Source organism: Paroedura picta, chromosome 3, assembly GCF_049243985.1.
Source record: "Paroedura picta isolate Pp20150507F chromosome 3, Ppicta_v3.0, whole genome shotgun sequence".
Lineage (NCBI taxonomy): Eukaryota > Metazoa > Chordata > Lepidosauria > Squamata > Gekkonidae > Paroedura > Paroedura picta.
In genome coordinates, this window is record NC_135371.1 from 21,011,022 (window position 1) to 21,037,530 (window position 26,509).

At 42.6% G+C, this 26,509-nt stretch overlaps 1 protein-coding gene across 10 annotated transcripts in view; it reads left to right on the top strand.

The window, feature by feature from the left end:
- Nucleotides 1-26,509, top strand: part of ATXN7 (ataxin 7) — a 132,592-nt gene that overhangs the window by 95,326 nt on the left and 10,757 nt on the right. For 9 of the 10 annotated variants that reach the window (XM_077325045.1, XM_077325048.1, XM_077325049.1 and 6 more), the window contains one exon: nt 24,177-24,435. In XM_077325045.1, coding sequence (XP_077181160.1) covers nt 24,177-24,435 — 259 coding nt within the window. Of the gene's footprint in view, nt 1-8,859; nt 9,128-24,176; nt 24,436-26,509 lie in introns of those variants that run through there. The other variant, XM_077325051.1, reaches the window with a different exon arrangement.

Genomic DNA, 26,509 nt, shown 5'->3' on the forward strand with positions numbered 1-26,509 from the left:
TTCCGGTTTAGAAAGCGCCTTGTATCACGGAGATATAGTTATCCCAGAGAATAAAGAGAGGAGGAGTTTGCCCAGGTTAGCAGAGTGGGGGGGGGGGAGGCTTCTGATTGGTCCCATGTGATGTCTGTTTATATGAATTATTATTACTAAGGTCTTTAATGCAAATGCAACCTAGAGCAATTTTATTAATTGTTATGCTTAATATCTTGCCTTTACTCCAGCACAGTATGTGGGGAAAATATCGCAATATATCTTCAATACCCTTGTGAGGTCGGTTAGATTGAGAGATAGTGGCTGATGGAACTCATCCATTGCGCTTAGTAACTTTTTGTAGGTCCGGATTCACATGGCTTCTGCCACCTCCTTGAGCAACAGCAGGGAAGTGAGGCAGAGTGGAGTGAGTCCAGTTCAGATGGCTGTCAGAAATCATTCATAGAAGGACTGGATCCTGTCTTTGGGGGCTGGAAGGGCCTTTGGAGAAGTGCTTAGACCAAGATAGTCGCTTTGCTTGGGGAAGACCCAGAAACAGGAATGAAAACAGGAATGTCCAGAAAGTTCCCTTCTGGCAATTAAGGAGGTGGCATGAGAATAGGTTCTAGCCCAGAATAGGGTAAAGTCACTGTAGATGTTTTGTCCCAATGTGGGGAAAAGATGCAGGAATCTCTTAAATGCTGAATAAATTAGGTGAGTGTTCATCACTGCTATCTACCCCACATCTCAGTGGATATCATTCTCTAGGGAAGTCTTTTGCCAAGGGGGAGCTCTCTGGACCCATCTCTCACCTCCATAAAGAAAACAAAGGGAAAGAACCAAAAAAAATGCCATGTGAACATGACTTCATTCTTTCATTTCCATACAGTTCTAAGCAGAAATAGGAAGTTAGGGATATCTGTATAATTTATCATTTGAAAGGGCATAATGATTCCCAAACATTTTACTTATTATTTTGCACATGTCCTCATAAAATGTGTTCACAACAAACACGGATTTATATGAATAATTTGTACAGCACCCCATAAGAAAAGAGCTGGGAATAAGGTTTATGGAAGAGGCTAAAATTAAGAGTTTGAGGCTTATAGGTTTTATTAAGCGACCCCCTAACTCCTCCCTCTACTAATTAGAGCACTGAAATTAGTCCTTTATTCTCAATACAATGCAGACTTTTTGCCTGCAGTTGGAGCTTCTGAGTTTTAAGGCTATACCAGCATTATGTTCTCTTCCATCATATAAACTATTCCAACCCATTAGAGGAGGTGAGGGCAGGGGCTTCATAAAGGTGCTATGTGTGCAGGCTTTTTTCACATGCTTAGAGGCACACATTTCCAGACAGAATAAGAGCAGGCACTTGATTGTCTTCCCCTCTTTTTTTCTCTCTGATATTTCTGCCTAATGCTTTCAGTTTTGCTGGACTTTGAGAAGAAAAGCAAATTAGGGAGGTGCATGGAAGTGGGGGGAGGCATGAGAGAGGCAAGGATGAGTTTGACCAAGGAGGAGTTAAGTGATTCAAGGAAGAAGCTGTCACTAAAGTAATACTGTATATTTTCCAGACCCACTTTTTTACAAGGCAGTAGGGTTAAACTGCAGCCTGCGTATTTTCCCTCCCATCTCCAAAAGTGAAAAGGTTGAACTATTTTCGATGAAAGCTGGAAAAAGAGAGAGAGGTTGTTTCTCAAGGGACCATAGCTCATGTGGCTGTTGTAGTTGTGGGCCTTGTGGATGCTTCAGGCTGATCCTGTATTGAGCAGAGGATTGGACCACAGGGCTTGTATGGCCCCTTCCAGCTCTGTGGTTCTCTGTGCTATTGTTCTTGTTTCTAAATATATGGCTCAAAAATAGATCGTGGCATGGGAAGTGCAGCTACTGATATGATATTGCTGATACTGGGTTTGTAGTAGTTTGGGGTAATTTAAATGGTTCTTATACTTTGTATAAGCCACTTCAAACTGGTTCTCTAGAAGGTTTTTCTGAGTAAGAGGCTATGTATGGAAACCGGGCCTTAAAGACAAGGGTATCGAGAGTCATGGGCTCCCTGTTTGCTATCACAGGGGTAGTCAACCTGTGGTCCTCCAGATATCCATGGCTTACAATTCCCATTTGCTGGCAGGGGCTGATGGGAATTGTAGTCCATGAACATCTGGAGGACCATAGGTTGACTACCCCTGCGCTAGCGCATCTGTCTCTGGGCATCAAACATCTCTGTGGCCAAAAGTGCCATCCCTAAAGAGATGGACTATTTAGGAAAATTGCCTAATAGTTATCCACCTGGCAGCCAGGACAATGACCCCTAATGTCACTGTACACCATAATACAGTCTTTCTCAACCTTTTGAACATGGCAGCATGGCAGCAAAATTTTTCAGGCTTCCAGGCATGCTGGAAGTGATTGATGTCAAAAGGGTCAAGCTATGATACCCCCCCCCCAATGTTTTATATAGTGTGCACATATAAAATTAAAATCATAAGAGGTCTGAATGTCAGACTGTACAATTAACAAACATTCATGGTGTATGAATACGTCCTACGAACCAAACAAAACAAGATATGTTTTGGCTATAAAGACTTCCTCAGAGGTTACAAATAGATTATATATATAATGCATTCAGAGAGTATTATATATTGTTTACATTATTTTCTCTGAAATTTAACGAGGGGCAAAGAAACCAAATTACTCAAATTTAAACTGATAATATTATACTGAAAGTTTATTAAATATTTAACCGTTTATAAGAATTAGAATTTCATTGGATCTAAGAATTAACCTCCCATGCTGTGTGATCAGGCAAAGAATTTCTTATAAATGGGGCCATGGGCCTCATGATGCCTGTACTCACACAATTCTGATTTAAAAAATAAATTATATATAGTCTACATAACGTAATAATCCCAATTATTATGATTATAAGGAGGAACTGTAGTGTAGATTCTGACTTTCGCAGATAAGCTGAGATATTGCTGAGTCAGTTTACAGATAGAGGCTATTCCTCAAGAATACTGGAAATGATGTCAGTTGGTCACGCTTTTCTGGCCCACCCCCCGCCCCCTCCTGAAGTGACACATGACTGGAAGTTTTTGTTTACAGTGTGCATGGCATCACTAATAATATTAAATGCTTGTGAAATGAGGTTAGTTTCCTTTGTGTGTACAGTATGCTAAATAGCAAGCCTTGACTTGAGCAAAACAATGAAGCATTCCATCTTGGCTGTCATAAAGCCCACCATGCAAAGCAGCAAGCCTCTTGTGGGGAAATGATCTGTGTGATTTGGACATGTTCTGGGGAGATCCCCAGGCAATACCAGGAGGCTGGCAGTCCTACAGCCTGAGAATGCTGTCAAGGCAAGGGGAAACCTGGGAAGTAAGGAATCTTTATGCAGGCTGTGCACTGAATCCAGGTATAGAAGCTCCTGGCTAGGAATGCCAGGCTCCAGGTGGCACCTGGAGATTTCCTGGAATTAGAGCGCATCTCCAGGCTACAGAGATTAGTTTCCCTGGAGAAAATGGCTGTTTTGGCTCCTTTGGGAGAGTGGGCAGGATGACCTGCCCATATTAAAAAGTTTACATTTAATTATTTTTTAAATAATTTTTTTAAATAAATTTTTAGTTGGTGCAAACTTCGAGAAATGGTAGAGGACAGGAAGGCCTGGAGGATCATTGTCCATGGGGTCACGATGGGTCGGACACAACTTCGCACCTAACAACAATTTTTTAAACCCAGCATGCAGCAGCATACTGCAAGCGCACCAATGGCACACCAATGTGCTATGACACACTGGTTGTAATCCCTGCCATGGGATTACATGACTGCATACCTCGGAAGTGGAACCTCCCAGGATTGGTAGCTAATGTTCTTTTCAAGGAAGTCAGCCTTTTCAAGGACACCATGAACTTGGCAGAGAACAAGGTTAAGAAGGAATTGCTTAGTCACACGAAGAAGGCAAGACAAAAGAAGTCCCTGCCCTTTCACAATTCTAAACCCAAAACTAGCTTCAGATCCTTCAGAGCTAAGGGGGAATGTCAGCAATCCACGTTCTCTGAAAGGTCCAGCAAGCCCTCATCTCAGACCAAACAAGGATGGAAGAAAAACTCCTCAGCCTGTCACCAACCTCGTTGTGGCTTCTCAGTACATCGAAGGCTGTCTCACAGTGTTCATGTCCGGCAACAATCCATCTGTGACCAGTGAATCTTACATACTGTCTCCAAGAGTTATTCCATGTAATTTAGGTCATTTCTCCAGGCTTGGTGGATCTCCCAGGCCAGGCTTCAGCAGGGATGTCCCCTGAGGGTGCAACCCAGAACTTACACTACAGACTGCCCGTCTTTAGGGTCACAGGATCACCCAGTGTGGAATGTTGCACAGGGGTTGAATTCTCAGGCACAGATCAAATTGAAGCATCAGTTGTCTGAAGAGGGCAATTTTCCTCAACCTTCTTGCATTCCAAGCTGTGTTGCTGGGGTGGTTGTTCCTGCAGATAATACGATACCAAAAGTCCACATCAGCCAACAAGGAGTTACCAAAAAGAATTCCTAAATTCAGAGACTACTCAGATTTTAAATTGAGCAGTTAATCTCTAGGCCTCCATCAAAACTGTTCATGGCAGAAAATTGGATGAGATAGAGCGGAAGCCAAACACCAAAGCATTTTGTTACATTTTACAGAGATTTGGAAAGGGAACCTAGATATTTCTGCAATGGGAGCAGTAATCTGATCCCAGGTTTCTTCTCAGGACCAAATGTTCTCAAGCAATGGTAATAGATGCCCTCAACTGCCAGTGGTAGGAGCAGCTGTTGTATGGCTTTCTTCCAGTGCAGCTTCTTCAGAACGTGATACAGCCAGGTCAAAGCAGGAGTGGCCCTGGTTGCCCCGTTTTGGCATCACTGGCTGTGGTTCAAAGATCTGATTTGGTGGCTTTCTCAGCTCCCTTGGAGACCAATAACAGCTGGGATCTTCTCTCTTGTGTACTGTTTCTTCATTCTTAACCAGATCTGCTAGAACTGACAGCCTCGGAGGCTAAGGGGAATCTAGTCATTGACACCGTAGCAGCTTTGAGAAGGACGTAGTGGGGTCTAAAAAAGGGCAATCCATACATCAAAAGGTACATCCAAGGGATGGTGTAACTCATAAGCAGCTTATAAGAACTTGAATATGGTTCTCAAGGCAATATCCAGGGTGCCTTTTGAGCCTGTGGCCATGTCCACTCAAGGCACACATCCCAAACTGTTATTTTATTGGCAATTGTGTTAGCTCATAGGATCTTTGACAAAATTTCTAAGTAAATAGGACTCAAAAGGGTGGCTGCAAGAGACTAGTATGGAGACATGGTATGGACTTGCTCTTGTAGGGTTCTAGAAGTCTTCGTTTATCTCCCGTACTGTTCAATCCTCCCATACTGTAAAGTCCTTGGGAAAGATAGGTAGGTGCTACTGATGTGTGCATTTCTTTGTATTTGTTTTTCTATTTGAAATTTTTGATTGATTAGCAAATACAGTATCAGCGCCTGACTAGTCCTGAGATTCAAAGTAAATCCCTACTGTTCACCATTAGGCATGCTGTTCCTAAAGGTGTTGTAGTAGCTAAAGATGGAAATTCTGAAAATATGCAGATATTCACCCACCACTAAAAACAATGGAATTTCCTAACTCTTCCTTCCAACTGCATTTCCTATGTAAAGACTTGGAATTAAAACTCAGGGGAAAATGGGGGGGGGGGGGAAACAGTTTTTTCTTGTTTTTTGGAGGGTGATGAGGGGGACCTTTGTCCAATTTTTCTGTCATAAAACCCAGAAAAATTGGGGTGCCTAGGGGAAAAAAACAAAAGATGAAATACTTTATCTTTTAGAAAACTTTACAACGAGTAAATTTTAGAATGAGGGCTTCTTGCTGCAAGGTTTTTTATAACTAAAATATATAGCAGTTTTTCTAATGGAAATGCTGGGGAGAAAGCCACATTCTTTCTTTCTTTCTTTCTTTCTTTCTTTCTTTCTTTCTTTCTTTCTTTCTTTCTTTTTTTCTTTCTTTCTTTCTTCCTCTTCCTCTTCCTCTTCCTCTTCCTCTTCCTCTTCTTTCTGTGGAAGAAGGTTTCACAAAGTACTTTATCTATCCCTAAAGTTCAGCATGAAAAAGTCTGAGAAGTTCCTCAGATTATCCGGTGGAAAATAGGGGAATGTGGAGGAGCAGTGAGAAAAAAACACACTCTTGCATTATAGCATTTTCAGGAATGGTTTTATTTAGATATGAATAATTTTGGTAGCAATATGCTATAATGCATTTAATGGTAATATAGCTTTTGGTGTTGTGAAGTTTAGGATAAGGTCCAAAAGATGCTGGCGGGCCTGCCTTTTGTGATACTATGGGGGGGGGTTCTGTCCAAATAGTACTCTTGTATTGCGTTTACAACAAAATTTGTTTTCTGCCTTCAGCTTCTTATTTTTTCTTCATCTCCGATGGCAAAAACCTAAAGATCCATGTGCTATGACAGTATAGGGTGCAGCAGTCTGCAGTTCTTTTCCCATGGATGGGTATGCTTGCAGTTTTTCTAACAGAAAATGCAGACTTCAAAACTACAGCATGAAATCTAAAATAAAAACTTTAACATTCCCACCGTATGCCAAATAGTACAGTTTTATGTGTTTAAATGTTGTATTTTATGTCCAATGAGTAAAGGAAGTGTGATAGGAAATATTCTCTCCCCTTTTTATTTTTCTGAAGAAAAAATATTGGCTATTTTCATCCCCGTGGCTTCAAAATTTCTGAAACTTGTACATCTGTTGTTCAGCGATTCCCAAGAAACAGCCCTGGGAATGATGCAAAATCCTCCATTTACGCCCCCCTCCCCCACCATGTAGGGTGCCCAGTAAAGGAAAATGGATTTTAGATGCAACCCATAATGCTTTAAGTAGTAATGAGAAGCTTGTGATAGTACAGACAGATACAATTGTAAATAGAAGTGTGTTTTCTATATAATAGTAGGACATTTTGGAGTTAATGTTCCAGAAACCCTTTGGAGGGGCATACTGGAATATCCTACGAACGTGTTTCATTTGCTTTCACTTGATATCTACCTCAAGTGGGTCTTAGGTTCCATTAACTTAAATCAAATGTATTTCTCTCTTTGTCAATTGTTGGAGGGCATAATATTTTTCTCTTTTCATAGGACATTTCTTTGAAATGCTGTTTTGTTACTCTAATAAGTGAGTGTTAGACATTTGCCTTCAAGCTACCAGCCTAAACGCATTTTCTTTGGTGCGAGTTCCATTGAAATCAGTGAGGATTTCATTGGCATGTTCATCTCATCCAGGTGGATGCGTTTGGATTTTGCAATAGAGGGTAAAAGGGCTGTGAGATTTTCACCTCTGTAAGATGTATTACAGTAAATGTATACCTTTCGGTTGGCTTTTGGTGTCTGCATTTTTGCCCTGACTGCTGAAACTGGTCACAGCCAGGGGTTCGGATAAGCCAGAATTAGGGCTGAATAAAGCAGTTTATTTATTTTATTATATTTATATACCGCCCTCCCCGAAGGCTCAGGGCGGTTTACAGGAAACAGGAAAAAGATACAGATAACATATGGTAACAACAGGTGATAACAGCAATAACCTTAACATGATAACAACAATAACATTAGAGAATGATGGAACTGCAAAAGAGCCTCAGCTCAACGCTTACTTGGACCCAGTGGGTTAGGCAGATTAGTAGCAGTCATAGGAGGGGGGGGGCTTGGGGGCCAATTGGAATCGATGGTTTGGGTCGACCTCAACCAGATGCCTGGCGAAGGAGCTCCCTTTTGCAGGCTCTGCAGAACTGTTTCGGTTCTGTCAGTCACTTCTGAATGGGGATTAGGAGATTAGCCATTTCAAAATCTATCTTGCTTTTAATAGGAATCTGTTACAAACTATGCTTACCTGAATTAACTTTGTTTTCTTCCTTATCCTGCTGCTTTCCGCCTATAAACTTGAGAACCCACAGCCTAGGCTTGGAGATCTAGAATTTCAAACCATCTCCAGCCTACATTGATCAGTTCCTCTGGAGGAAATAGCTGCTGGGGGTACGGTGGAGTCTCAAACATTATACCCCACTGAGGTCCTTCCCTAAACCCCGCTTTCCCCAGGCTCCATTTCCAAGTCTCCAGGAATTGCTCAGCTTAGAGTCGGTCACCCTACCATCTAAGAGGAGCTGATTAAAATCTCTGGAACAAAAATATGTCCCAGACTCAAGGACTGGACTGAAGGTAAATTCAGCAACCTTGCTAAAGCTTTAGCCTATTTGGGTTGCAGTCTGGGATGGGGAACTCTTTGGCACCCCAAATATATTGCATTTAATCGAAAGAGAAAAGATAGGATACAAATTTAATATATAACAACTCTCTCTAAAAATGTTTTTTAAGACTCCTTGTAAAATACCAGGAATTGGAGGACTGTCCCTGGTGGATTGGTCAGTTAAGATCTCCCAGAAAGATGTGAAAATAATTCATGTACATAGCAAGGGGTGAGAAAACACATCTATATTAGTAGTCTGTATGAAAGAAAAATCAGAGTATAAAATAACTTTACAAAAGAAGAAATAAATTAGCTGTTTTAAGCTGCATTAAATAGCCTTTCTGGAAAGTGTTTTCTAAATGCACGCTTCCGTGTTCCTGTCAAGAAATTGTCAGAGAACTGGGGCAGTAAGTGATTAGCACATTAACACGGCAAATTGTTTTAAGTGCAGCCTCTTCAAACCCCGACAGGTTGTCTTAAAAACAGAGGGATTAATTTATATCAGCAAGGACTGTTGGTGTGACCATATTAGATAAAATTAGACTCCACCTCCCTGTTTTGCTAGTTATCTGCCAGGACCTTTGTGACTCAAGTGCACTCCACTGTAATAGCAATAGCAAAGGTTACATAAATCCAGACATGGTGCCTGTTTGGAGCTTGTGGGCAGACCCACAAAATAATGATGCAGAGCTTTAGTAGCAAGTGTGCAGTGAGGCACCATCAAATGATATGAATTTGGGGGGGGGGGGAGTTTAAACCAGAAGCCTTTCCAGAACAGCCTTTTTCCCTCTTGCTTGAAAGCTCTGGGTAACTTTTCTGGTCTAGTTTTCAGAAGCAGGAGTTGGCAGAGAGCCCAGATCTGAATGGAGTTTGCAGAAGGTTGGTATAGTTCCGTACTTAACACAACACGAAGTGAGCAGGCTTACACTTCGTGCATTTTTTTTTCCCCGAAAAGTTTGTTTGTTTGCTCTTGCCAGAGGTGGAGTTGCACAGTGTAGACGGGGCGCATAGATGGCCTTTGCAGAGTTAGTTGATCAAAGTGGATAATCTCAAAATGAGGGCTTAACTGCTGCGAGCGGCCCACGTAAGCCATTCTGAAATGTCATTTGAGTGATTTGGCCAAAGTTCAAAAGCAGATGGGAGTCGAGTTTGCTATTAACTCAGAGGAAAGGCTGAGGTTTGCACCGAGCTGTCACAGTGTTTTGGAACGTCGTCGCAGCTCTTTTCAAAACTCCCTTCTGAAAAAGTGTAATTGTTTACTAAGCCCAAAGCCTCCGGTTCTGCAATTCACCCTTTTGGCATGCTTTGAGCGGCTTTTGCTGTTCTTTCGTTAGAAACGTATCTGTGATAAAAGTGTGTGTGTTTTGTTTGTTTTTTGTGCGTTGTGTGGTCAGCATAAACTCTGTGAGTTTGTTTTGAAACTGCTTCTCTTGTAGAAGTGTGAAGTCTACGTTTTTTTTTATGAAAGAGGAAACATTTAAGCAAGAGAAGCCACAACAGATGCAAAGGAAGTTGTTTTTCTCTCTGATAATTGGTTCGGCCCTCTGTCATTGAGGATTGTTGAACTGTTGATTTTATTAATATGCCTGCTTAATTTAACCTGGCTGTTAATTTAACGGCTGATCATCAAGCGATCATGTTTTACTCCCCTTTCTGGTGTAATTCAGCAGAGTAAATTTTCAGATCACAAGATCATAAGTCCCGGCTTTACCATCAAAATTTGTTTTGAGTTTGTTTACAGCAGCGAGACGGCTGATTGCTTTGACATTATAATTCTTTTGCAGCTGAAATGTGAAAATAAACTGTTGGGATAAAACAGATTGTGCATACTTTAAACTGCAAGGCTATTAAAACATGAATGATTATTTCTTTTTAGTCTTTTTTTTTTTTTGCATTACAATGTGCTAAGTGATTTTTTTTTCTCTCTCCCCAAGGCACCTCTGTAATGAATTACAATCTAATTTAAAAACCTGTGGTAACATAGATGGAAATGAAGTTAGCATGTGTTTATGAAGTTAGCTTGTTTACTCTGCAGCATCACTTGAGTTCACTAATGACAGGAATGAAGTGGTGTGTGCACTAAATATTTTGCTGCTACTCTTCTAGGATGCGCAGGGCACATGTATTTAGCAGTTTTTGACAGCTTAACCCAGGGGTAGTCAAACTGCGGCCTTCCAGATGTCCATGGACATCAAACACTGGCAGGGGCTCATGGGAATGGTAGTCCATGGACATCAGGAGGGCCGCAGTTTGACTACCCCTGGCTTAACCTTCTTGAATGCTTCACAGAGTTAATGAGGTAACCATGACATGGCAATTCTCACCCTTAACCGAACACTGCTCTTAGGTGCTACAGAACAACCTTTCTCACTCCCCCCCCCCCCTTACTATAAAGTAAAGTTAAAGATTTGGCTTAAATTCAAAGCGATTTTGTTTTCTATTATTGTATCCTGGTTAATGTCTCTCAAATTGAACAAGGAAGTGTGTTTGTTTCCTGGAAAAAAATAATTTTGCATGATTTTAACAGTGTTAGTACATATACGAGATTTTTTTGGAGGGGGGGACAACAAGGGCGGAAAAATTGATCAAAACAACTTTGCAATATCAGACTCTCTCTGTCTGCAGGACATGATACTGTGTTCCCTCGGTTATGCTGCCAGTCTGTATCCTGTCATTTTCCAAACAGCTCAGGGCAGCATATATGCTTGCATTTGTGTTTATTTATCCTGCTTTTCTCCCCACAGTCGGGACTCAAGAGTGCCTTAGAAGATTGTACGCTCTCACACACAACCCTGTAAGGTAGACCAGGCCGAGAATTTGTGATGGGCTCAAGGTTACTCCAGCAGGCTTTATGGTAGAAGTGGGGGTTCAAATCCAGGTTGTGCAGGGTCCTGGTCTGTATTTCAATACTCAAAACAGCCACCATCCCTACATTTTAAATCTCAAAACATGAGGTAGTGACTGTAAACTTCGTAACAGGATGGGGGTTTGGACCCATGTGTTCTGGGTCCACGTTCAGCACTCATGCCCGCCTGCATGGATTCACCACATTAATCTGTTTAATTCAAAAATCTTGCTGACGGTGGATGGTAAGATCTCATCCATAACAACTGTAAAACAATGACCTGGAGAATTCTTTTATTTCCCAACAGGAATTAATACCGTTTGTTGTATACTTACCTAAAGCAATTAAAATATATATAGTACGTGCGTGTTAGTCATTATCTAGTTCTAAACTTTTGATTGATGTTCACCAGTAAATTTTGTGAGGCCTCAAATTAATAAAAGCAAGATCCTGAAATTAAAACGGAGACTATATTTCTAAGTAGGCTTTTTATTTCTTAGTTGTCTTTAATGTCCCACTACTGTTAGACCTTTATAAAAGTAAGGAGTAGCTGAGTTGCATTGCTGCAGCCTGTCATAAATGTTGAGTTTTGTTTGAGAATAATTAATTTTTTTAAAGCTCATATAGATGGGGAGACCCTTTCAGATCTCGTGAGTTAGGGCACTGACAAATATTAAAATCGTTGGACGCCTGACATTGTTGCATGGAAAAGATTGTGCAACATATTCATATGACAAGAAGTGGACCTGGTTTGAATCTTGGGCTTCTGCAAGAGGGGAATGGCTATTTACCTGCATAGTTTTGTACATGCCCACCTGAGGTCTCTCCCCTTCCCACCTCTTTCAGGCCCATCATTGGTAATTGGGGGGGGGGGGTCAACGTGACCATATATGGTGATATCACCCAATAAATGGCTAACAAATCTAAAAAATATATTAAAAATAATTAACTCCCTCCCATTAAGGGAACGGTTCCAGCGCCATCAAGAAACCCCAGGGTTTTACCCTAGTTGAGAAAGCCTGTTGTGGATGGTGTTAACCCTTTGTAGCGGTTCACCCTCACTGAGTCTGCCGTTGTTGTAGAGCCAATGGCACGCAAAATACTTTGTATGACTGGGAGCTGCTGGCCTGTTTCAACAACTTCGGGAATTTTCGTTTGAGCGGCTTGCTGGTAGTTCAAAAAGCAGATCAGGAAACAAAGATTTTTTTTAATCCGTTTTTTTTAACCTACTTGTATATTTACAAAATATAGGCAAACTGGAAAACATTAGAATTACAAAGCATCGGCTGCTATTTGTAGTGACTGATGAGGTGCCAGATCAGTGTCGGAGGCAATCATTATTGCCCCGCAGATTGGAGTTGTGTAGCATCGTTTTCTCTTCCTCGGGGGTCTTTTGACAGTGCCGGCTCTCCCTAATTACTGTCTCTGTAGCTTAAAGTTGGCATTGTGCCGACCACTGCCTTTAGCCTCAATCACAATAAAGAGGGGTGGAGGTTGACTTAGGCATAAAGGAGTTTTCCTTCCAAGCAAGATGGAGTGGGCTTTCCTGGGCCCTAAATTGGCAAGCCAGCCACTCTAAATTTAAATGTTCTTCCCCCCTCCCTTTAGGGATCTTATTTATAAATATTGGCCTCAATCCTATGCTCAAAACGTTGCTCCTTTGAGCTGTTGTTACAGCGTGGGAGGTTTAGTACTGAATATCGCTGCTCTTAAGAGCCCAAGTAGTTTGTAGTCCCGTAAACTGTGTTTCTTTGCTTTGACTTTTTTTCAGTAGTTCTGAGTTGTATTGGGAGGCAGTCTTTTCTGAAAAGCGGGCATGAGTAAAATGAAATAATGAGGTCCTGTGCTTCATTAGGAGTGAACAGGCCACAGGCTCTTTCAGCAAGGGGAGGGCTTTTGAAGTAAGCGTGACTGCCTGCTGCCATCTCACTAGAAAGATTGCTTCGTACTTAGACTATTGCTTGGTTCCAAAAATCCCACTTGAACATGTTTACTGCTCAGTAATAATCTACAGTCAGGGAGGGTGTTTTTGTGTGGGAGGGGAGGAGAAATAAATACAGTAGCAGCCCCCTTCCCCCCCAAAAAAAATCTCCAGCTGTTGCCTACATTGCTTTATTGATTACATTGAATGAAGATACACTTTTTGTAATGACTGTGGCAGTTTTGCAGCGGTGAATAAAACAAGGTCCCCATAATGGTGCCCGCTAACACTTTTCTTGGTGTTTTGAGAAAGTAGGTGGGGTCAGGTAGGGCTTTTGCCCAGCAAGGCTTCTGATAGACCATTAGGCCTTTGATTGTATAGATTTTTTTAAACCCCTTGCTTTGGCAGGGCAAGGATCTTCGTTCTGTGGCTGAAGGTACGCTGCAGGAGCTATTTGTGGCTGGCTCTACTTCCTGTGGCAGCCATTTTATGCCAGTGCCCACCCAACTATCTCAGAATTCCAGAGGCACCCACAGGCTCCAATAGGTCAGGGGACTCTCGGTTGCAACTTGTGTGTGTATCTGCAATACCAGCAATGGGAGCAGGCTTATCAAGTGACGAGTGTTGTAATCTGAGTCTCTGTCTGGGTCTTGTGAAGGAGCTTTTCTGTTATTTCTGTTCAGTAAAGTTTTTACAACAATTCTGCACTTTTAAAATCGTGTACTTATTCATATTAAGATGCTTGAGGCCTTTACAGGAATTTCTAAAGATGTTTCCAGCAGTCCGGGTCGATGAATATATTCTGACCACGATGTTCGGACAACAGGCTAAGGAAATGTGTCACAGTGCAGTCCTAAACAGAGTTACAGTCTTTAAAGCTCTTTGACCTGAGTGGCTTTAGAAAGGTTTAACCCCGTTTAGGATTGCACCGCTAGCGAGTACATTGCTTTGGTCTCAGTGGTTTTGTTACTGTGAATATTGCTCGTTCTGTCCGCCCCATCAAATAGAAAGTCCCTGAGGTGGGACCTCATGATTTGCTGCAACATGCCAATCTTGAATGAGGAATTACAGGCGCAATCTACTATGAAATTCTGAGGTAGTGTTCTCTGTCATGATTGTTGTTCCCCTGATTTGCTTTCTCTCGCTTGCTGTTCTTGGCTATACTTTAAATTTGAATGTGCAGCCTTTGTGTTACACAGAACTTCCGAAGGACCGTTTCTGCATTACAGAAGAAAGCACCACTTCAGGATCTGGATTTGTTGCTTATCCCTCTCTATCTGTTTTGCCATCCTAAACTTCCATTGATGACCAGTATCTCTAAGGCAGGGGTAGTCAAACTGCGGCCCTCCAGATGTCCATGGACTACAATTCCCAGGAGCCCCTGCCAGCATTCGCTGGCAGAGGCTCCTGGGAATTGTAGTCCATGGACATCTGGAGGGCCGCAGTTTGACTACCCCTGCTCTAAGGCATACAGAATCACAAAAAGGCAGAAACTGGCTGTCTTGTGGCTCAGTCATATTTTCTCTATTTCTGGCTGTATTCCACAAAGATTGTACCCCTCAAGTATAGCCAGGAGCCATGCCATATGAATAACTCCCCACAGTTCTGGTGCTTTCTTGCCATCTTCCTGCACTTCTGGTGGACAGTTGCCATCGACATAGCGTGCTTGCTATATTTTGTTTACCAGATTTAATGCAGCGGGTCACTGTTCCCATTTTGCAGATTGAGAGCAGGCTGAATTAGAAATGACATGGCCCTGAGCATAAGAATCGCTGTACGAGTAGCTAAGTTTCTGTCCTCTGCTCTGAAAGTACAGTCTGAGATAATGTCTTGTGTATAATTAACTCTGGTAACCTCTAACCGTTCTGCCATTGTCCGATGTACTAGGTTGAAAGATATAGAGAGAATATAATTTTAGGTAAATATATAATTTTAGGTAATTACTTAATTGACGTTGTTTGTCCTGCTTGTGTATAGCTTATGGGTTGTAATGAAGACATTTGACAGCCACGACTATACCGTGAAATAAATGTTACAGTATGAAAGAAATTGGTGGTTTGGCCTTGCTGGTTGAGAGCCATGTTACAATCTGTTGGTCCTCTCTGAAGTGAACTTTCACTTTACATTCTTTGCTATCAAAAGTTTTCAGAGGGATGACAGATAGAGACAGACTTCTTGTTAATGTGCCTTGAAGCATTTGCTATGAGCCGGGGGGGGGCTGCGTATCCCATGTTTTATAAACTAATCTGCACCCAGAGAACCTGGATTCTGCTACTTTTTAGGAATTGTCAAGGCAACGTGACCTGTCAGTTTGCTGGGAGTACAAAAACTGACAATAAGGCTACATCCAGTTCATAAATATAATCTTCTTTTAATCTTTGTAGAGTCCAGAGACTTGCCGACTTGCCGGAACGTGCATCGGTAAAGCCTCGTTTTCAGCAATATTTCGTCAATGGCAAGGCTCTAAAAATAAATCATTGTATATTAAATTGAAGATAATAAGCACATTTTCAAATGAGAAAATTAACTTCTTACTTACAATGGTCCAAATACACGTATTAAAGGTATTATTTATACAGTTATGTGATTAATCTTGAAGATGTGTATAGCAGTTATAAATTTAACAAATATAATACATTTTGAGATGATTATATTAACTATCCAGTTTATAAAACAAATTTAGGGCCAGTAGCAACTTTAAGTCCAACAAAGCTTTATTCAAGGTATGAGCTTTTGTGTACTCATGCCCTTCCTCAGACACTCTAAATTTGTTTTGCTGCTTCAGCCCAACATGGCTGCCCACTTGAATCTATCCAGTGTATATTAAGTACAAGTCACAGAAGGTTGCTGATTTATTGATCAGAGAAGCAGTTGTTAAAGGTATGTATAATATAGAAAGTTTTTTTTTTGTCAGCCACCTTGTGTGACTTGTACTTACTATAAATTGGATAGTTAATTTAATAGTCTAAAATGTATTGTATTTGTGAATGTATGGAATGCTGTACACACCTTTTAGATTAATCACAGAACTGTATGAATAGGAATACCTTTAATACATTTATTTAAGCAATTGTGAATAAGAAGTCAATTTTCTCATATGTTTATTACCTTTGATTTGCATATATAATTATTTATTTTGATAACTTTTTAGGAATTGTGCAGGTTTGAGAACTTTGCATACATTTTATTTTGAATTTCAAGTGTGTGTGTGTGTGTTTGTGTGTACACATACATACATACATACATACATACATATTCTGTAATTATAACTAGTTTCTATATTTCTGTATAATTTAGTCATGAGGAAGAGCCAGTAGCTGTGTTTTGCACTAGACCCCACTGGAAATCTAGTACTAGCATCCTTCTAGATTTCAACTACCGTTAGCTGTGTATTTCCAAATGTATCTTTGCAACTATAAAAGCTAGAAGCTTTCTCTTTTTTGAAGGAAAAAAAATGAAAACGAAGGTTTATTGGATGCAAAATTCTTCTCTAAAGACCACATTTTCTGCATACATGCAGAAAGATAGTATACATGGCCCTGGTTATAAGTGTACAGATGAGAGACTATGCCATAGAGTCTATGGCATTGGGTCTGACATGGTACATTCATTTGGTGTTATCCCTTTAGAGCAATATGTTAGTACCTGTGAAGCAGCTGACATAAATCATTTGAAAATCTATTATTTGTTCACTGAATAAATCTTACGTATTAAACAAAAAAGCCTTAAAATCTATAATACATCTGATAAACTGATAAGACAAATTAACAGAATGTGGTTTCTCTGAAAACGTGCGGAAGAGCTTCCAAATTCCTATGGACTTCTTTTCAAGAGAAGAGAAATTGTTGCTTTCTGCTTGAGCTTTTGAATTGACAAAAAATCAAAGGAAAGAGTGATCGATGAGGATCATGTGGACAAATGCTGTGTGCCGACTTCCTTGAGGAGGGGGGGAGACATTAACGCTTCTGCTCTAACACAATACATAAAGCGGCAGGAGTTCATTAAAGAACTCCTTGAGTGTCCACCAGTCACTCTGTCCAAGCATTCCTGCCAGCCTTCTTTCACGGAGGTCATTAATTGCGCTTGTCTTTCCATGCTAAAATTCTGCCTTTCCTTTTGAAGCCCTCCGCTTTCAGCAGTGCTGAAACTGAGAATTTAGGGTGGGATTCCATTCAAAATGGATGTGTCTCACACTGGGCCTCCAGAAACAAGGCGGTCCTGGAAACCAGAACAGACACATTTGGTGTCTGTCCATATGTACTGCATTAAAAGTGACCCCACGAGAAATCTACCGCACAGTAGATGAAGGGGTTCAAAGACATCATGCGGCACAACAGACCATTGCCTCTCCATAGTCTAGCATTACAGCCATCATTATTACCCATGGTCTTTTCAGCACAATTTGGAAAGCGCTTTTACTTGGTTAGATAGTTAGCTGCCCCATCTCTCCTCCTGAGCTGACATACTTCCCTGTCATTGTGTGTTTCCAGCCTTGTTGAGAGATCTGCTCTGTGATGACAACACACAATTCCCGTAAAGGACCTAATGGCTAGTATCTTACTCTTTCACTGTGCAGTGTATGAAGCCTTCTTTCAAGCATAAGGAACTTTCTCCAGTGTACGTGATTCTTCTGGCAGAAATGCCACGGCCCACACTGGAGAAAGCTTCCTTATACTAAGTACCATTCATATCCCCCCTCAATTCTGTTGTAAGGGATTCCATAATACAGGTTTTGAGTTACAAAAGGAATACAGTTTGTATCGGTCAGAGGGAATTACCTTTTCCGCATTACCACTTCAAAAGCCTCATGCCCCAGCCTTGGTCGCTCTACAAATTTGGTTCAAAGTGTGCCGAATTCGAATAATTAAACTCTTAGAAGGTATATAATGTAATGCTCAAGCAAGCTGTCAGTCTCTGGAATGTTACGATCTGTAAGCTTTCCGTTGTCACGCGGTTGATTTTGTGGCCCAGAAAAGGAGGAGTCATTTGTCTTCATGGCCTATTAGTTAATGTGTTTGGCCAAGGCATCTAAATGGTAATTCTGCTCCATAGTGTGAGCTTGATGGTGGTGTCTGCTTTGTAATTACCATGAGACAAGAAACGGAATCAAGTGGAGCTGAGGCCAGCTTAGCGTGTTGCAGCAAAAACTAAAGAACCTTCAAGCGCCTAAAACACGTTTATAGCACAAGCTTTTGTGCTTTTTGAACTTGAACAGGGCAGCATCGCCATTGGAAATCTCGCTACCAAGGCAATTTTAAAACAGACCTGTCCCGGGGGGGATGGGGGGGGGCGTTGAGCAACAAACTGGTGGTATCTGACTCAATCAGAATGAGATTTTCCATAACAGTGACAATGGAAGAAGAAAGTTTCAGAGGGCAGCCAAATGTTGGTCTGTAGTAAAACTGCTAAATTTGAGTCCCGTAGCATCTTAGAGACCAATAGTATTTTCTGGATATGTAATCTTTTGAGAGTCATAGCTTGCTTCATCAGCTACCAAGAAGAATAAATTGGGAAGGGTCTCATTGGCAGTTGTGCCAATATCTCAATGTATTTATTTATTTATGGCCAGCTTTGTTACAGGTAGCACCTTTCTGTCTGTTTGAGAAGCTGCAATAAAAGCATACCATGCTCGTAACCTATCAGTGGATCAGATCCTATTTTTAACTGTGACAACTACTGGGATTTAGGATTTGACAAATACATCGTAGTTAAGGAGGCTGAAATTACGGGCAGTGTGTTTTACCTTTGCGCTTCATATAAAGGCTCTCATCAGAACTAATCTTGGCTCCAGCTACATCATAAAGCATCTCTGAACTTCCAAGGTCTTCAAATAGTAACTTAGCAAATCCACTCCGGGATTCTCGCCATTGTTATAAAAAGACACTTGGCACTTAATACTTTGTCCTATTTAGAAGCCCAGAATTGACTAGGCAATAAAATGCAAATAGTCTTGCACAACTCGTAGTTTTGTAAACAGGCTAAATCGTCTGTCTTGGATATGGGGGAAGATTCCAAGAAGCCAAGATCTGAAAAACCAGGTACTTTAAAAGCAGTCACTTTAAAACTTACCCTATTGTTCATCAGCTTGGTGTTGTGATTAGGAGCTCTGACCTCTAATCTAGCGAGCCAGGCTTGATTCCCAGGTTTGATTCCCCGCTCCTCCTCCACATGCAACCAGCTGGGTGACTTTGGGCTCTCCACAGCACTGATAAAGCTGTTCTGACCAAGCGGTAATATCAGGGCTCTCTCAGCCCCACCTACTTCACAGGATGTCTCTGGTGGGGAGAGGAAAGGGAAGGCAATCATAAGCCACTTTGAAACTCCTTCGGGTAGAGAAAAGCGGCATATAAGAACCAACTCTTCTTCTTCAGTAATATCTTTCAGCCTCTTTCAGCCTCACCTCCCTCACAGGGTGTCTCTGGTGGGGAGAGGAATGGGAAGGCGACTGTAAGCCTCTTTGAGACTCCTGGTAGAGAAAGGCAGCATATAAGAACCAACTCTCCTCCTTCTTCCTCTTCTTCTTCGTGTTTGTTTTTCTTTAGTGGGATTTCATTTCTGTGGAATTAATAAAGATTAATGGAGGTATAACTTGGCTCGCAGATAATATTTACATCTATACTATTAAGAGGAAACTCATAATTAAAATCCTGTCAGAGCCTTAAATCCTACCGTACTTCGCACTTTTTGCCATTTATACGGAGAGAGGAGGAGGAGGGGTATTTTCCAAAGCAGGAAAGAAAAATGCGGGTTGGATTCTTTTTGTGATTGGCCTGGAGGATCTGTATTTTGCAAGCAAAGAGAGTGTGGCTGGTGACATGTAGCAAGATTTTCATTGACTGGATACAGGGCTTGGGTGGGGGTGGGGGGTGCAAAACTGACAGAGCTGTGGAGAAATAGAAAGAATTAGTCAAATGTTAATTGAAGTCCTGTAGAAGGAGATGAAGGATGACTCTTTGTCAAGATGACTCACTGTCTTTCTGACAATGAGAGGGTGATACTTGCCCCTGTGTGAAATCCTGGGAAATAATTTATCTGGTGGATAAAGCAACCAGCCTGAGGGCAACACCAGAGTTACCTATGAGAGATCCTGTCAAAATGAATAAGGCAGCAGAGTCACACGGGGACATGATCCTCCAGCCTGCGTTCTTTGTGTTGGCATTTGTGCAGTTCCTAGAGCAAACCTGGAAGTGGCCGTTCTTAGGATGCATTTTCACCAGCTAATTCCTGCTTTCAGCGTGGTGATGATGATGATGATTATATTTAGATTTATGGCCAGCCATTCCCTGGTGGAATTCCCTGGTTCATGGTGGGTTACATAGTCTGAGTAAAGCCCCATTAAAAAACCTGAGACATAACAACATCACCATCCAAATGAACAATGTAAAAGAGAAAAATGGCAGAAAAAATATTTTAAAACTATCCCTTCTCCCAGTAACTCAAACGGGAGGTGGGAAGAGGGGACAGATTGTTGAGGGGATTGTTCAGGTGCATAGCGCAGGTGTGAGAGAAAACTGCTTAGTGGCGTTCACGGAATACCCCAGGGTCAGTTCCTAGGTCGGTAGCAGATAATGGATTTGTCATAATGGTATGCTGCTTTCAGTACTCCCCCAAGTTGATGCTGTTACCCAGGAACTTACTCCATTCACGATTACATGGGTTTGGTGCACCCCACTGAGATGTTTTCTTCTGTCCTAGAGCGTTAATGTGATGCCGCAATTCTGTAACATGCAACTTACTGCTGATTTATTGCTTGTCGATGTGTTTAATAGTAGGTGGACAGCCTTGATTTTAAAGATGGACGATGTATGCCTGCCTAAATAAATAACAAGGTTATTTGATTCAAATGGGTAGCCGTGTTGGTTTGAAGTAGCACAATAAAATCAGAGTCCAGTGGCACCTTTAAGACCAACAAAGATTTATTCAAGGCGTGAGCTTTCAAGTGCAAGCACTCTTCCTCAGACTAAGTCTTGCACTCGAAAGCTCACGCCTTGAATAAATCTTTGTTGGTCTTAAAGGTGCTACTGGACTCTGATTTTAAGGTTATTTGAGTGGGTGTCCTGCTCTTCCTAAGAGCCTCTTGTGGCGCAGAGTGGTAAGGCAGCCGTCTGAAAGCTTTGCCCATAAGGCTGGGAGTTCAATCCCAGCAGCCGGCTCAAGGTTGACTCAGCCTTCCATCCTTCCGAGGTCGGTAAAATGAGTACCCAGCCTGCTGGGGGGTAAACGGTCATGACTGGGGAAGGCACTGGCAAACCACCCCGTATTGAGTCTGCCATGAAAACGCTAGAGGGCGTCACCCCAAGGGTCAGACATGACTCGGTGCTTGCACAGGGGATACCTTTACCTTTACCTGCTCTTCCTCCTGAATTGTTGCCATACATCTGACCTGGCAGCTGCTGTGTATGTGTTTGTATGTGTGTATGCGCGTGTGTGCACTCAGAGCTTGAAAGCTGGGTCTTTGGTGGGGCGGGGGTCTGTTTGTTTTTTTAAAGAGGGTGCTGTAATTTACAAAACAGTGGTTCGGTTTCATCATCATCACCGTAATAAAAACCCTGGGAAAGTCAAATATGCCTCAAGGGCAGAGCAGGTCTTACGTATGCTGCCAAAATCAAACTCATGGGAATTTGGGATGGGCGCGCTTGTCGCTAAAGCTTTGCTTTGGGAGAGAAGGGGAATCTTTCTTCTTGAAAAGGGAGCTAAGGAACGGAAGTGGGGGCAGGCAGGTCAGAGGTCACGGCTTCGTGACTCAAGGCTGAGGTAGAAATAAAAGAGTGCTGAACAGTGATTCAGGCAATGCTTTCCTTCTCCCCCATCCCAGAACTGCAATTCGGAAGTAGTGTGTCAAGAATACATAAAGCCATAAACATGAGAGGCCTGTCTTGTCCAGCAGTCTGGCCTCAGGAATAAACAGCTTCAAAGGGGGATCGGAAGTCTGACCGTGGCTACTAGCCATGGTGGCTGAGGGGAACTTTCAGCAACACTAAGCCACTGAATCCCAAAACCAGGAGGGAACATCAGGGGAAAACCTTGACCTCCATGCCTGTTGTCTGCCATCCAGCTGGCCGTTGTGTGAGACAGGAAGCTGGACTAGATGTACTGTTGGTCTGCTGGGCCCACAAAATCGCATAAACCAAAACACGATGAGCTGATTCAGAGCACTGCTTTGAAGAAAAAAAAAGTCTCCCTTTATTGTTTTATTTATTTGCTTATACCTGGCCTTATCTCTTCTGGCCTCAAGGTAGCTACCAATGCGTCAGCTGACGGCGAGGAAACAAACAAACAAAAAACAGTCGCTCAACAAAACTAAAATACCCACTAAAATGACACAAAAGACGTTCGTACAGTTGTGAACGGTTTATTATTAAGAGCTGGCGTTCTCTTTGTCTCTCTGTGAAATTTGAAGACTGAGCAATACCTGGTGCTGGTGTCCCCTCAGGACAGAGAATTTTTTAATGTAAAGCAAGAAGGTTACAGTTCCTACACACTTTCCCTTTCAGACCTCACAATGAAACTATGTGGTACTACCTGTTTTGTCATCAGGTCTCACCTAAAGCCTCATGCTTGCATTTGGAGTGTGGTGTAGCGGTTCGTGTTGAACTAGGTTCCAGGCTCCCACCCCATCTCTGCCATGACACTGGCGGGGGGGGGGGTTGCCTTTGGGGCACTCAATCTCTTTCTCAACCTAGCCTGCCTCGCCTCGTTACTCCAAAAAGAGTGATATTCGTGATTCTCCCCGCATCCATTTATCCTCACAACACCCCTTTGAGGAAGGTTAGGCTGAGACAAAGGGACACTTAAGAGCAGAAACAGAGATACAAATTTAACAGGAACTTTTACTGGGGCTCTTGTGCCAGTCAACATCTCTTTGAATGACAGAGGTTTTAAAGGGTTAAGTGTTTTCTACGTTGAGAGAGCTTAGAAACATGATTTTTCTGTTTGAACTTGGAACAAAATAGCACCCAGTCAAATTGGAATACTTGTAGCTTTCATGGCTGGAAAACACATACCTGTATAACCCTTTTGACTATTTGCGTTGAGCTTTTGGTGTTGGTCTGATGTCAGGGAATTCTGCCTGAACTGGTCCGATCAGGTTATGAAAGGAGGAGGGACGGATCAGAGCATTGCTCATAGCATAATTTACAGTGCCTAAACAGAATCCTGTACGGGACAAGGGAGAGAATGTTTGTGCTAGTGATTTCAGTCATAGGAAACGCCAGACTGGCCAGAAATACCTAGATAATCCTCATGGGAGAACTTCACAGCTTGGCTTGTTTCTGTCACTTTGCCACTGTGTGCTTTGTCCTCATGCCGCTGGAGACCATTGCATAACAGCACCCATTTTAGTATCGCCACCGCTGATAAAACTTGCAGCAACCCCTGCCTACCTTTAAAGTTTCTAGCTGTGCAATCACACTCATGCTCCAGCTGGAGCTCTTGGTGGAAGAGCTTGCACAAGTTGGGCGGAGTTAGGGGATGATTTCTGCCGGCTTTACCCACAGATTTCCGCCCCCTGTGCTCCATCTGGTCGTGTTCTTGAGCATCCCCCAATCCTCAGGAAGCAGCTTATCGTAGGGGGCGTGGATGCTGCAGGGAGAAGAAGTAGACATCCTTTCCATCAATTCATTGGGTTTCACAGTTCGTAGGACTTTGCTTCTCAAAGGATTTGGTTTGTAAATTCAGCTGTCAGGTCAAGTGTCCAGAAGAGTGTCCCGCAAAGACACTCCATTGTTTCGCATAGTTTATTTTAGTAACGCTCGCTGTAAAGCGTATTGGTATGATCCCCCATAAAGCCAAACAGGGTGTGATGGGTTGTGGATGGAGGTCGAGACCAGCTTGCTAGAGACCACCTAGTGAATTTTAGGCTGAACCAGGAACATCCAGACTCATCGTCCTCATTTGTTTGGGCCTTGGTGTATGCTAGCAGTTCCCTTCTAAGGCACACACATTTAACTTGTTTCCATTGCATAAAATAAATGGTAGCAGGGTTGGAAGGGCGAGGCAAGCTGCAGCGAAGAGGAATGCGTGCTGATTTGTGAGGTCACCACTGATACTACTGGCCGAGCAACACCTACAGTGAAGCCGGAGACATTTCAAGTTGCTTGGAAATGGCTTCCATGTTCTAAGTGCTCACTAACGCCATCTCGCCTTTTTTTCTCACATTCCAGAAAGACGACACAGCTCCTCCAGCAAGCCGCCCTTGACCCCCACTTCCTCTCCAATATACTCCCTTTTCTCGTCTCTGTCTTCGAAAAGCAAAGGTAGCAGTGGAGGGGGGAGCAGTCGCTCCTCCAGTGGCGGGGGTACTGGTGCATCTTCGTCATCCAGCTCCAAGTTGTTGAAATCACCCAAAGACAAGCTGCCAATCAGTGGAAATAATAGGTCAATGCATCTGGTACAACATAGCAAAGTTCCCCATGACAAAATGTGAGTATGCCTCGAGGGGTGGGGGATGGGGGGGTGGGAGGTACAAAAAGTTTAGCACAAATGCGAGACCCCCTTTTAATTTGTCTGTGCATGTTTGAAAGGGGTGTTTAATTTTCAGCTACAGGTTCTTCCCAGCTATTTATCAAAGAACCAATGCAGATGCCAAGGAACCTTTTCCCTTTCTATTTTTTTAAAGCTGTAAACCACTTCCAGCATTATATGTTTGCATAACTAATCTAAATTTTGAAGGCAAAGCTGGAAGCTTGTTTTCAAGCTGTGCATATGGGAGGGAGACCCTATTCCCCCTTCACCATATTCCCTCAATGGTAAATCTCCACTAGTGTGAGACATTGGCCTTTCAGCTGGAAGGCCACAGCCCATGTCAGGGTTGCATGCCAACTGAAAGAGAATCAGGACTTCCATAACAAATTTGAAGTCCAGTGGGACCTTTAAGAACCACACATTTTTATTCAGGATATATGAGCTTTTGTGTGTGCACACACTTCCTCTCATAAAATGTCTAAGGAAGCATGTGTGCACATGAAAGCTCATACCTTGAAGAAGATTGTGTTGGACTTGAAGGTCCCACTGGACTCTAATCTTATTCTGCTGCTTCAGACCAACACGACTGCCCACATGAATCAGGACTTTCATAGTTCTGATTTGTTTGGGGTCTTTTGTTTACTAACTTAGACAAGAGACAATAGATGGAAATGGAGGGAAACTCATGTCGGATGCAGATCCAGGAAAGGAGAACAGCTGACAGCGAATGAAATTAGCATGCGTGATGGGAAAACTTGACAGTGGGTCCCAGGTTGAAAATGTGGGTTTGGGTACTGAAAAGGGTCCATGACCCCTGGATGACAAGGCCAATGCAATCATTCATTAGTTTTCCCTTGTATGGAGAGACATAGCACTGAAGTTCATTGAAATGTCTGGAGGAATTAGGGTAAGAAGAAGAAGAAGAGTTGGTTCTTGTATGCCGCTTTTCCCTACCCGAAAGAGGCTCAAAGCGGCTTACAGTCGCCTTCCCATTCCTCTCCCCACAACAGACACCCTGTGGGGTGGGTGAGGCTGAGAGAGCCCTGATATCACTGCTCGGTCAGAACAGTTTTATCAGTGCCGTGACGAGCCCAAGGTCACCCAGCTGGCTGCATGTGGGGGAGCGCAGAATCGAACCCGGCATGCCAGATTAGAAGTCCGCACTCCTAACCACTACACCAAACTGGCTCTGAATCTGGTCTCCCGCGTGCATCAGAAATGAGAAACAAACAAATCACAATGAAAGGGGATCAGCAAGTAGAAATCCCATGCTTCAGAATTTCAGTGTGAAGTGAAAAATATCAGAATGCTTTCAAGTAACAGAGTCCTATTTTATGTATGTAATTTAAAGTACCATCAACTCGTGGCCAGCTTATGGTGACCCTCTAGATCAGTGGTTCTCAAGCTAGGGGTTGGGATCCCTTTGGGGGTCGAACAACCCTTTCACAGGGGTCACAGTAGGGCAAGCAGCTTGGCCGGGGGGGGGGGCACCATCCACACAGCGGCCTTGTGGGGTAGATCAAGATAGAGAGTTCATCTGTCTGGAGCAGCAGAAAAGAGCGAGATTGGCATGGTGGGACAAGAGGCAGAGCTGAACTGAGAAACACTGGGGAAAAAACCAATTTATATACAATCCTAAGCAATGGATCTTCACACCATTGGTCAGTTTCAGTTCTTGGGGGTTGGGGGTCACCGCAACATGAGGAACTGCATTAAAGGATCGCGGCATCAGGAAGGTTGAGAACCACTGCTCCAGATAGTTCAAGGCCATTGCTTTCCTGTGAATAGCGACTCTGGAATTCCTTGGTGGTCTGGCATCCAAATACTAACCAGAGCTGTCCCTTCTTAGCCTTTGAGATCTAGGCCATCCTGGTCATGGCAAGACCTATGCTAGGAATTTGTAATCCATAACTATATTGCAAAATACTCCTGACTTTCGGCATGTTTAGAGTAGAGAGGAATATAAAGGGCAGTGATGAGGACAGCAGGTCATGTGGGATCAAAATGTACGTTCAGGCAGCAAAGGCGTTAC